Source organism: Pongo pygmaeus, chromosome 18, assembly GCF_028885625.2.
Source record: "Pongo pygmaeus isolate AG05252 chromosome 18, NHGRI_mPonPyg2-v2.0_pri, whole genome shotgun sequence".
In the NCBI taxonomy this organism is placed as follows: domain Eukaryota; kingdom Metazoa; phylum Chordata; class Mammalia; order Primates; family Hominidae; genus Pongo; species Pongo pygmaeus.
In genome coordinates, this window is record NC_072391.2 from 66,934,998 (window position 1) to 66,947,536 (window position 12,539).

Consider the following 12,539-nt stretch of genomic DNA (forward strand, 5'->3'; position numbering starts at 1 on the left):
GGGTGGAGTGCACTGGCGCAGTCTCAGCTCACTGCAACCTCCACCTCCCGGGTTCACGCCATTCTCCTGCCTCAGCCTCCCGAGTAGACGGGACTACAGGCATCCGCCACCATGCCCAGCTTATTTTATTTATATATATTTTTTGAGACAGGGTCTCACCCTTGTTGCCCAGGCTGGAGTCAGTAGTGTGATCTTGGCTCACTCAACCTCTGCCTCCCTGGTTCCAGCAATTCTCCTGCCTCAGCCTCCCAAGTAGCTGGGACTACAGGCATGTGCCAACATGCCCAGCTAATTTTTTTTTTTTTTTTTTTTTTGTATTTTTAGTAGAGACAGGGTTTCACCTTGTTGGCCAGGCTGGTCTCGAACTCCTGACCTCAAGTGATCTGCCTGCCTCAGCCTCCCAAAGTGCTGGGATTACAGGTGCGAGCCACTGCGGCTGGCCAGAGGAAGTTTTATAAAGGTATATAGTTGAAGGGGTAGTTTTAAAAATATATCATTAGAGTATTTCAAATATCAAAGAAAAGAGGATGCAACTGAACTGTAAATGATCACAGAGGGAAATATCAGTGGAACTAAGAACAGCGTATAATGTACTAATGACATTGTGATCAGGTAGTTATTTCTGATAACCTTGAATATCATGCAGGTCACATTTTATTTTGTGATGAGAGCAGAGAAAACACTATTTACTAATGAATTCATTTGTGTTTTCAGTCACTGAAATTTGAAAGACAAAATGAAAATCTAGGTCTCTATGCTGTTGCAAAGTATGGCCAAGAAAACTAGCCATCTAAGCAGTTTTTCAAAGAAGGTGTCTTGGGCCAGGCTCAATGGCTCATGCCTCTAATCTCCGCATTTTAGGAGGTCGAGGAAGGAGGATCGCTTGAAGCTAGGAGTCCAAGACCAGCCTAGGCAATATAGCAAAATCATGTCTCTGCAAAAAAGGAGTTCAAGACTAGCCTGGGTAATATAGTAAGACCATGTCTCTACAAAAAAATAAAAATAAAAATAAAAAATAAAATGAATTAGCCGAGTGTGGTGGCACATGCCTGTAGTCCCAGCTACTTGGGAGGCTGAGGTGGAAGGATCACTTTGAGCCCGGGAGGAGTTTCAGTCTGCAGCTGCACTGAGCTATGACGCTGCCACTACACTCCAGCCTGGGCAACAGAACAAGACCCTGTCTCAAAAAAACAAACAAACAAAAAAAACGAAAGAATAGAAAAGAAAAAAAAAAAAAAGAAAAGAATATAGGCTGGGTGCAGTGGCTCATGCCTGTAATCCCAGCACTTTGGGAGGCCAAGGCGGGTGGATCATCTGAGGTCAGGAGTTCGAGACCAGCCTGGCCAACATGGTGAAACCCCATCTCTAATAAAAATACAAAAAATTAGCTGGGCATGGTGGTGGGCGCCTGTAATCCCAGCTACTCAGGAGGCTGAAGCAGAAGAATCACTTGAACCGGGGAGGCAGAGGTTGCAGTGAGCCGAGATTGCACTGCTGCACTCCAGCCTGGACAACAAGAGTGAAATTCCATCTTAAAAAAACAAGCCAAAAAGAGAATATATCTCTGTAAGAAGACAGGTGCAGGGGGTGGGAGTGGACACTGATTTTTCAAATACCTATTTAGATATAATCCGTGCTTAATGCAGGACCTAATGAGGTAAGTGAGGCCTGAGCCCACAGAATCCCTCTCAGGGAATTCAGTTTAGGTCAAGCCACACTTTGGTGGGCCTCTCTTCACTTTGCTCTTACCTAATCAGGGGAAATCTGATTAACATATACAACAAAGCCTCAACGGGGGAAAAAAAGGTCACAAAAGGGCAGAGAAGGATTGAGAGAAAAAGGAAGAGGCCTTGCCAGTTCTTGACTAGTTAATTAGGGTCAGAACCGTACTGGGGATTTCCTATACCCTAAGTTTGTTAAGTGATTACATTGGTCTGGGGAAAAGGGATCTGCTCAGAGTGATTCAGTCAACTTTCTTAGTATCGGGTGGTGAATCGCATTTCCTCTCTGCTACCCTATATACTGACTAATGGATGGCGTATGGGGGGTCTCCAAGAGGTGTGTTTACTCCAATTCAGAAGCTATAGAATTTCAGTAGGCCTTGGCCTATTGGGCAATGTGAGGTTTCAATCTTCCTCTCTCAAATGAGTGGGGCTCTTATCAGTTATGAAGGGACTTCCCTTGGGACTTGTCACGACACCATACAGCGGAGATGGCAATTTGAGGGCAGTTTTTTGTTCTGCTTTGCCATCTTGGGGTGGCTCTGAAAAGCTTTCTGAACCTCTGACAAAAGAAAAATGTTCACAGGACTGATTACTACACAGAATTCAGTGAAGACAACTGGGCAACCTGAATCAAATGTTGAGATGAAAGGTAGGTGAGCTCTGATGACACACGTTTAAATTCTAGGTCTACAGGTAAAACTTTGTAAAGGGCCTTGCGTCAGCGACATCTGTACTGGGCCCTCCTTTGCTGAGAGCCTCTTACCCCAACCCTAGCACTCCAAGTCCCGAGAACTGCTCAATTTCATGGGAAAAAGCCTCTATAATTATATATATACATGTATATATGTGTGTATATATGTATGTATATATATGTGTGCATATATATACACATACACATATTACAACAGACTGATTTTCATGATTTGTAACTATCCTTGTAGATAAAAAACAAAGAAACCAATTCGAATAGCTTAAAAACCTTGCCCACGTGGCTACTGGCATCAATATTCCACACAAGATTAAAATTACTTCCCAAGATGTACACCCTGCACTCCAGGTAATATTTCAATAACTTGATTAAAATTTTCTCAGAAGTCTATTAGAATCAGGAAACGCTCTGCGGCGTGGGTGAGGATTTTAAATTTTTGCAACGGCAACTTTTGGCTCCACGAACAGAAGAGCAAGAGCAAAAACTCAATTAAATGCGTTCTTCCTCCATCCTTGCCTAGTCCAAAAGTAAAAAAAAAAAAAAGAAAAAACTGTTTGGAAGAGTAGCGTTCAAGTTTGCTTTTTACTTTTTGTTTTTCCTCTAGAACAGCCAGGTGGATTCACATGATCCAATTTTTTAATTGTCTTCTATGTCCCACTCCGAATAACCCGGATGCCCCAGCACAATCAGAGAGATCGTTTTTTTAAAGAAATTTCAGCCTCCAAAGGTAGGAGGGGAGTGTTAGGGGAGAAAGTACTTTAATTAAAAATCAATAACTCGAGGTTTTTGGGATACGGTTTGCCATTTCCTAATTAAGAAATGGGTTTGACAGTCCCTTTGTAGACACTGCTATGCAAACACCAAAGGGTTGGTGGCTGTCCGGGCGATGACACTCCGGTCCCCTGCGAGACCCCGGGCCAGCCAGGCCCGTCCGCCGCCGGCCTCTGCGGTCCGTCCCCGGCTCGCGCAGACCTCTCTTTTCTCCCGGCTCTGTCTCCTGCGCTCAGCTCTGCTCGGGGCCGGCCGCCTCAGGCTCGCCGCCACCAGGTCGTTGCAAATACCTTTTCCCTCCCCGGGGCCCCAGCGCGCGGCCACCTCCCAGCCTCCCTCCCTACCACCCTGGCAGCGGGGCCCTTTCCCAGCTCAGGAACAGCAGCCCGGGCCGTGGCGGCAGGAAGCGAGGCCCTTGTTGCTGCTGTTCCCTGGCGCGCCTCCCCGCCCCCCGGGGGCCGCCGCGGCTCTTCCGTGCTCTCGGGCACCCCCCTCCGCGCCTGCGCTGTGCCCCACGGGGGGCGGGGCTCAGATTCCTGTCAGCGGCGGCGGCGGTGGCGGCGGCCGTCAGTTTTCGCTGAGGAGAAACACGAAACGGACCCTTTGGCTCTCCCCCTTCCCCTTCCCCGTCCTGAACCCCTCTCCTGGTCACCGAGAATCAGTCCCGGTGGAGTTCCCCCTCCACCTCGCCATCGTTTCCTCGGTCCTCGGCCCAGTGGAAGTCACTACCCTCGAGGAGGAGGCAGCGGCAGCCGCCCTCGCGTCGCCGCCCCCGGTTCGGTGCCCGCGGTCCCGGAGAGGAGGTGCCGCCGCCACCGCCGCTCCCCCCCTCCCGCTGCCCTCGGGCCGGGCTGGGTCGAGCTGCGATGCCCTCGGACTTCATCTCATTGCTCAGCGCGGACCTAGACCTGGAATCGCCCAAGTCCCTCTACTCGCGAGGTGAGTCAGGCTGGGGGGTGGGGCGTGGGGGCGGGGAGACAGGGAGACAGGGCCAGGGGAGGCGAGGGGTTCCCGTCCCGCCCGGGGCGGCTGAGCCGCGACCCCCATGGCTTCTCTGGCCGGAGCGGGCAGAAGCCGAAGGGGTCGGGGTGACGGTGGAGGGGGCGGGCGGAGCAGTGGCGGCCCCTCCCCCGCGGAACCGTCGGCCGCTCGGGGCCCAGATTCCGTCGGCCCCCGAGGCTCTGCGGCACCGGTCGCTCCTAGCCGCTCTCAGCCCGTCCGGCCCCGCCAGGCTCCGCGAGCCGCCGGCCCCGGCCTCCCGGGCTCGAGGATGGCCCCAGACTGGGCCCCGCGCTGGGGCCACCGCGATCGGGGCGCCGCGTCTTCTCTTACCGGGACCCTCCTCCCCAGCAAAGTTGCCCCCAAGCGGGCGGCGTGGCCTGGAGCCGGTTCTGGGTGCAGGGTCACCATTTTCCTCCCCTTCCAGCTTGTTTGTGCGCCGTCGTTCCACCCCCTCTCCCTCCGGCCTAGTCCACTCCCTCCCCATGTTGGGACAGCCCCCCTCGACCAGGCGTTCTTCCTTTCCTCGTCATCTTCTTGCTGGAAAGGGCCCGAATCTTCTTTTCTTTTCTTTTTTTTTTTCTCTTCCCACCTCCGTGGCATTCTAATTACTTCTCCCTTCTCCTTTACAAAGATGGGGGTGCCCTCTCTCTGGATTGGTTTTATTCCTCTCCTCTCCCAGGAGGACCAGCCCAGGCACAGACGCTGTCCTTTGAGAATTTTCTCTGCTTTTCCGTTCAAGGGCTGGTTGCAGGGAGGGAGCTCAGGACAGAGACTTTTCATTTAAGAACTCTTTTGGCTAAGGCTTGCAGGGGATTCCCAGCATCTGAAATATTAGCACTGGAGCTGATGCCTACTCAGGTGAAATTCCTATACTGGACACCACAAGAATGTGTCAGAACAGGTTCCCTGTGCAAGGGGCATCAAAACCAAAATATTCCCACTGCGATCTTTACCGCTTTTTAAACCACCGGGAGGGGGCAAAAGACATAACTGGGTTATTAACTATTCATTTCACCGTATAAAAAAAATGTAGGTGTTTCTTCTGCTTTTGGTTTGATGTATCCATCCGTTTGCTTATTCCACCCCCTCCAAAAAAGGGACTTCACCTTCATACTAGTGTATCTAAATTGTTTAAGTGAATCGCAGTGAGATGGTTTACTCTGAAAGGTACTGGACTTTACAGACTGACCATTGATTTTGTACACAGAGTCCTACTTAGTAATTGTAGCCACTGTCTGTTGCTCCAGTGACTTTAGTTGGCATCCACCATCCTGTAGGATGTTTTTCGGGCAACATTACCTGAAGTACTTTAGAAATATTGTAGTTTTGAATGTCAAAAAAAAAAAAAAGAGACATATCAAGAGATGATTCGTAGAGCAGGGCTAATGTGTTAGAATTGAGTGCTAAAAATAGCCAAGACATTAACACCATTTGAGGAGTAATCATCATAATTTTCCATGAAACATATACTTTAGGAAAATCTTAAGTTTAGCTTCGAGACCAATGTAGACACAATTCAGCCTCTTTTGCGGGGAATATATTCAGAAATATGGGCTTTAGCGCTTAAAAATACATTGCAGTTGGCCGGGCGCGGTGGCTCACGCCTGTATTCCCAGTACTTTGGGAGGACGAGGCGGTTGGATCACCTGAGGTCGGGAGTTCGAGACCAGCCTGACCAACTTGGAGAAACCCCGTCACCCCGTCACTACTAAAAATACAAAAATTAGCCGGGCATGATGGTGCATGCCTGTAATCCCAGCTACTCGGGAGGCTGAGGCAGGAGAACCGCTTGAATCCGGGAGGCGGAGGTTGCGGTGAGCCGAGATCGCACCACTGCACTCCAGCCTGGGCAAAAAGAACGAAACTCCGTCTCAAAATGTATATATATATATACACACACACACATTGCAGTTATATAAGAGATGTATGCTATCCTTGGCATTTTTTTCCTCATTCAGCATAAAAAGTACCTAATGCTTTTTGTGTTTTTCAGATTCTCTGAAGTTACACCCATCACAGAATTTTCATAGAGCTGGACTATTGGAAGGTCAGCAAAGTACCATTTTAAAGCATATTGTGTTAGTATGCAAAGGCTTTCTCTGAAATGGAGTTTAAATGGGAAAGTATGAAACTTTGCAAACTCACACAATGTAGTTTTCTCCTAAAGAGTCTGATCCTTCTTTTAGAGCAGCTGAATGTTTCAATGGGTTCTGTTGCTGCGTTTGATGTGCTTGTTGGCTGTTCTATCTGCTTTGAGAAACATTGAAAAAAAAATCATTTTAAATTAGGTGTTGAGTGTTCTACTTTAGTATTCCAGACCTTCATTTTAGCTTTTTATACACAAAATAGAATGTGAAAAGGCCCAAACATTAACATGAATATAAAAGAGTGACAACAAACACATAATTAGTTTGAAAATTCAGAATTTAGAACATTTATATGCTGAGCATTTCAAAATATGTTAGTTATTTATTGCAAAAGCATTGATGCCATTATTATTGCATTATACTTAAGGGTAAGGAAAGCCAAGTAATAGCGATGATGATTGAGCTATGCTTAGAATAAAGGGTTTTAGAAAGTTTTGGAAATGTTAATAGAGTCTGTAGATTAGTTTAAACAGCTTACACTTACTTTAGAAAACTTTTGGCTTTGTGTGTGTGTGTGTTTTAACATTTTAAGACATAAAAATATTCTGTGTTTTTGTAGATTTTGAAATGATTTCACATATATCATCTTTAAATCTTTATAATTCTGGAATTGGACAGCAAAGATACTAATTTCCCCATTGTAGAGAAGAGAAACTAAGGCTGAAATTAAGAAACCAAAAAAAAAAAAAAAAAAGTCCCACAGTAGAAGAAATAATACTTTCTGCGTTTCAGTTAGTGCTCTTTATCCAAAGCGGCCACCGTGAAATACACATGTAACCAGTAACAAACATTTTATGGTCTACTTTAAAAAGGCCCTCAATATTTAAGTTTGACTTGAGAAGATTTTTGCCTCTCTTGGAGGTAGTCTGGGATAGTGGGGGGAAAGTGGGTTTTGTAGTTGAGCTTAAATTTGAATACCAATTTAGCTACTTATTAGTTCTGTGACTTTGGGCAAGTGATTTTACCTCTCTAAACTTTAATATTCTTCCTGTTAAAATGTAGCTGTCTCTTAAATTTAGTGAGCCAGTATGTATTAAATTGCCTAGTATAGCGTTTAGCTTAATAAATGTTAGTTTTTTCCTTTAGTATTAGCTAAGTTTTTTTAACAGTATAATTTAGAGCATATAAAATGTTCTCAAATAAATAATTGGTTATATTTGTTTTGTATATATAAGAAGCCCATAGATATATATTAGTATGAAAATCAAATATTTTTAAAACTACAATTTGAAGTGAGAAATTTTTAGCAGTGTTTCTTAGTGAAGCAGATTTCTCGTTTTTATTCGTATTCAATTTGTGACCATGTTGTAGAGACATATTTGTCTGTACAAACCCATCTCATTTCCTGGACAACAAACCATAGAGTGTCATAATCATAGAGATGATCAGGGAGGAGAAAGATATGAAGAAAAAATGAGTGTTAATTATTTAAGCAAATATTTTTAGTGAGCTGATGGAAATACAGACAACCATTTAGCATGTTTATTTACATGTTTATGCCTAAATACTTTCGTTAATTTTTCATTTTAGTTAAGGGGATTCTCATTTAAAGTTAGGCTACCCTTTTAGAAATTATATATAAAATATAAAATGTATAAGTATCAATTATGTCATGTCCTTTAAAATTTTTTGAGACAGGGTGTCTTAAAAAAGTTGTTTGCTTCTGTAATGAAGTGTCTAATCTGTGCCACCTTGTTGCTATTTCTTTTTTATTATTAACATTTTGAAGAATGTATAAAAGTAGAGAGAATAAAATAACCCCCATATACCCGTCACCACAGTTTAACCATTACGTAATCTTGCTGCTTTTATCCCTTCTTGTCTCTCAAGCTGGATTATTTTAAAACAAATATCAAACATCATATCACTTCATACATAAGTATTTCTGTATTACAGTGACTTCTTATATTAATTATTAATATAATTTAATTATTAATACAATAATATAATTATATTAATTTTTAATTACTCTATATAGTTTATAAACTATTTCTTGGAGTATTCTAGTTTATTTCAGCAAAGTCTCTTGTGACTCTCTTGCCCTCTTTTCAAGATAGAGTGCTGCAGGAGGCTACCGCTTCTAGTATATAGTGTATCCTATAACCTATGTTGAAATTGTAGGCCATGCTGCTAGATTGGAGTTCATATTGTTGCTCTGACATTTACTTGTATGGACTTAGCCTAATAATTTAATCTTTTTTGTTTCAATTTTCTCATCTTTAAACGAGAGCAATAATAGTGCCTCATCCTAAGTTTTTGTGAAGATTATTTGAGGCAAATTCATGTAAAGCATTTAATTTAGCACATACTAAGTGCTCAGTAAATGTTAGCTAAAGTTAAAAAATTTTAAACAACTAAATGCTAGCTATAGAGTGCTTACTGTGTGCCAAGAACTTTACAAATAAGAACTCCTGAGGCGGGCAGATCAGTTGAGGTCAGGAGTTTGAGACCAGCCTGGCTAACATGGTGAAACCCCATCTCTACTAAAAATAAAAAAATAAAAAATTAGCCAGGCATGGTGGCATACACCTGTAATACCAACTACTCGGGATGCTGAGGCAGGAGAATCCCTTGAACCTGTGAGACGGAGGTTATGGTGAGCCAAGATCACTCCACTGAACTCCAGCCTGGGTGACAGATGAGACTCTGTCTCAAAAAAAAAACAAAAAACAAACAAACAAACAAAATAAGAACTCAGTGAATTCTCCTGACTACCTTTGAGATGGTTATTATTATCCCACTTTAGAGATGAGCAATTGAAGGCATAGGGAGTTTCAGTAACTCACCCGGAGTCACAAGCTAGTAAATTGTAGAACCAGGATTCCAACCCAGGTAGTCTCACTTTAGCCTAGCCTCTTGACTACTGTGCTGTACTAACTCCCAATGGTATATACTATCAAGTTCTGTCTAGTAATATTTATGTATGCATGTTTTACTTCAGTAGTCTAGATTTTCATCTATTAATAGTATTTAAAAACTTGGCCCAGAGTGAGGGGAATTTAAGTAATTGGTGTGATATAATTTAATTTTTTTATAGAATGTACGTTTTCCAAATTTAAATTTTTTGGGGGGAAACAAGGTTGGAAAACCTGCACTTGGGTATTATTATTATTATTATTTATTATTATTTTTTTGAGATGGAGTCTTCGCTCTGTCGCCGAGGTTGGAGTGCAGTGGCATGATCTCGGCTCACTGCAAGCTCCACCTCCTGGGTTCACGCCATTCTCCTGCCTCAGCCTCCTGAGTAGCTGGGACTACAGGTGACTGCCACCACACCTGGCTAATTTTTTTTGTATTTTTTAGTGGAGACAGGGTTTCACCGTGTTATCCAGGATGGTCTCGATCCCCTGACCTCGTGATCCGCCCACCTCGGACTCCCAAAGTGCTGGGATTACAGGTGTGAGCCACTGTGCCCGGCCTGCACTTGCGTATTATTAAACTTTAGAAGTAGATTCAAAATGTCTACTATTCAACTGAGTTTGCATTTAACCTTCCTATCAAAACAGTGCTAGTCTTTCTTGCAACCACTTTTTAAATTTAATGCGATGATTGCCTGACAATGGGAAAAGGGTCCTGGCTAATTAATTAATGTTATAATACATGGCCATTAAATGATGTTTCTGGTAACCCCATAATTAACATGTGACGCTCTTAATAAAATAAGTAAATAAAAATTATGCTGTTACAATTATATTCAAAGTAACTTGTATTACAGAAATCCTGAACAAAAGTATACATCACAGATTTTTTATTTTTCAATTCTGTTTTTGTATTTTCCTTCTTTAAAGAACATGGTTTATATATATTTTTTAAAATAAAGTGGTTTGCCATTAGTAAGTTCAAATTTGAAGGCTAGGGTTCCTTTTTGAAGTGCCTGGGAAAAAAATTCAGCTGCAGAGAAAAGGCACCATTTGTTATACATTCCATAATGAAAACTATTCATTTTGGCAAATGAAAAACTAAGATAGAAATGAAACTGAATGAATCATTCTAGAAATAGAGAAATATAAGATTATAGAAAAATCATAGATAAAACAGGAAAAATAAGAATATAAACAAATTGGAAAAATAGATAAACAATAGATTTAACAATTTTAATGATTTTAAAAGCATGAGTTAAGAGATTATATGATATATCAAATGAAAGAACTGGTTAAATAAGAGCTAAATGCTGATCGGATACAATCTTTGTTATTTATTTATTTATTTATTTATTTATTTATTTATTTTTGATACAGAGTCTCACTCTGTTGCCAGGCTGGAGTGCAGTGGCACGATCTCAGCTCACTGCAACCTCCACCTCCCGGGTTTAAGTGATTCTCCTGCCTCAGCCTTCTGAGTAGCTGGGACTACAGGCACGCACCACCACACCGAGCTAATTTTTGTATTTTTAGTAGAGACAGGGTTTCACCATGTTGGCCGGGATGGCCTCGATCCCTTGACCTCATGATCCACCCTCCATGGCTTCCCAAAAGTGCTAGGATTACGGGCATGTGCCACCGCATCCAGCCACAATCTTTGTTTAAATTAAACATTTAAGACCGGAAGATTTTTAGAAGAAAATGTGAAATATGACAATGAGTTAAGAGAAAATTAACTATGATTTTTTTTACTACTGCTAATCTATTTGATATGGTACCATCCAGAATTATACTTCATAGTGCAAAAATGGAAAATCCTAAACATAGTAGCAGTGTTTTATTGACTTTATAGAATATTTCTGATTTATATTTCTTCCTAGGGCCCTTGTTATATCATAGTTAGATCATAAATGCCTATAATATTTTATGTACGAAGATACCTTTTTGGAAAGGATTTTTTGAAAACATTTAACATGAAAAATAATCTATTGAATTCTTTTCTTGTTTAGTGTCTAATAATCCCTGTGGATCCATGTCTAGTAAACTAAAAGTATTATGGAAATAATGAAGTTCAAACATGTCAAAAGTCATACCTAGTTCATACCAGCTTCTTGTCTTTAGGTCCATCTCTTTCTGATTGCTTACCATCTGTTTTTGTGTCCCTTCCTAAACTCTGCTTTCATTATTTTCACTCAATACTGGAATTCTATTGCTTATTTAAAATAAAAAGATATAAATTCATATTCTAATCCAGTGGTTCTTGGCCTGATTTTAATTTACTCTTGACTCTAATTATTCCAGGAGTCCCCTAGAATTTCAAAGTGGTAATACAGAAAAACATTTCCCAGTGTGATTAGTATTATATGTAAAAAACAGCCACTTTTTTTTTTTTTTTTTTTTTTGAGATAGAGTGTCGCTCTTGTTGCCCAGGCTGGAGTGCAATGGTGCAATCTCAGCTCACCGCAACTTCCGCCTCCAGGTTCAAGTGATTCCCCTGCCTCAGCCTCCCAAGTAGCTGGGATTACAAGCACGCACCACCACACCTGGCTAATACTGTATTTTTATTAGAGATAGGGTTTTTCCATGTTGGTCAGGCTGGTCTCGGACTCGCGACCTCAGGTGATCCAGCCACCTCAGCCCCCCAAAGTGCTGGGATTACAGGCATGAGCCACTGTGCCCGGCCAAAACAGCCTCTTTTTATATGAAAAAGTTGACTCCTCAGATTATATTTTATAGTAAGAGTAACAGGTAACTAGAAAAAAATAAAGATCAAATTAATCAGAGAGATCAGTTAGACCTGATTATTCAGTGGCATAGGATATAGACCTGTTAACTTTAGAGAGGTAAAAGACATTTTTCAGTAGAAATATTGCTTATTAATTTATATTATTGTCTTTTCTTGCTGTTGCTAAGATTTTATTTCAAGTTATGCAAAGAAGATTCCTGTGTGTCTTCTGTTTGCTTTGTGTTAATAAAAGTCAAGGTTAAATAAACTAACAGAGTATAAGACCAATGATAATTATGTACTTGAGTGAAAAGGTAGAGATTTCCTTTATGAGTTAACTACAGATAATGGATCTAGCTTTCAGAATAAATAAACTTGATGTTGTAATAAAGGATATATATATTTAATGATTTGAACTAAACATTTGTTACATGAGAGTTCAGTTACTTTTATTTGTTCTTAATAGCTTTTGAAAAATATATACTTTTCTCTTTTTTTTTTTGGTTTTTGAAACGGAGTCGTGCTCTGTCGCCCAGGCTGGAGTGCAATGGCACAATCTTGGCTTATTGCAACCTCTGCCACCCAGGTTCAAGCAATTCT

The 12,539-nt window shown here is 41.7% G+C and overlaps 2 protein-coding genes across 7 annotated transcripts in view; one reads left to right on the forward strand and one right to left on the reverse strand.

Moving 5' to 3' along the window:
* The first annotated feature begins 2,011 nt into the window (after positions 1–2,011).
* Positions 2,012–12,539, forward strand: part of NFAT5 (nuclear factor of activated T cells 5) — a 143,020-nt gene continuing 132,492 nt past the window's right edge. For 2 of the 6 annotated variants that reach the window (XM_054454145.2, XM_054454146.2), the window contains exon 1: positions 3,721–4,143. In XM_054454145.2, the coding sequence (XP_054310120.1) occupies positions 4,071–4,143 (73 nt within the window). In that variant the 5' untranslated portion in view covers positions 3,721–4,070. Of the gene's footprint in view, positions 2,374–3,720; positions 4,144–6,199; positions 6,254–12,539 lie in introns of those variants that run through there. The other 4 variants (XM_054454142.2, XM_054454143.2, XM_054454144.2 and 1 more) reach the window with 4 other exon arrangements.
* On the reverse strand, positions 3,175–4,650 carry LOC129015693 (uncharacterized). The gene is made up of 2 exons (XM_054454153.2): positions 4,537–4,650; positions 3,175–3,781 (listed from the first exon to the last, which is right to left on the reverse strand). The coding sequence occupies exons 1-2, from the start codon at positions 4,612–4,614 to the stop codon at positions 3,545–3,547; spliced, it is 315 nt and encodes a 104-aa protein (XP_054310128.1). The 5' UTR covers positions 4,615–4,650; the 3' UTR covers positions 3,175–3,544.

What these genes read in the sequence shown, in the direction of transcription:
- LOC129015693 (XM_054454153.2), bottom strand. Translation starts at nt 4,614, where the DNA reads ATGGTGACCCTGCACCCAGAACCGGCTCCAGGCCACGCCGCCCGCTTG. An exon ending in TGCTGGGGAGGAGGGTCCCG is followed by an intron (nt 3,782 to 4,536) that starts GTAAGAGAAGAC and finishes GTTTCTCCTCAG; the next exon opens with CGAAAACTGACGGCCGCCGC.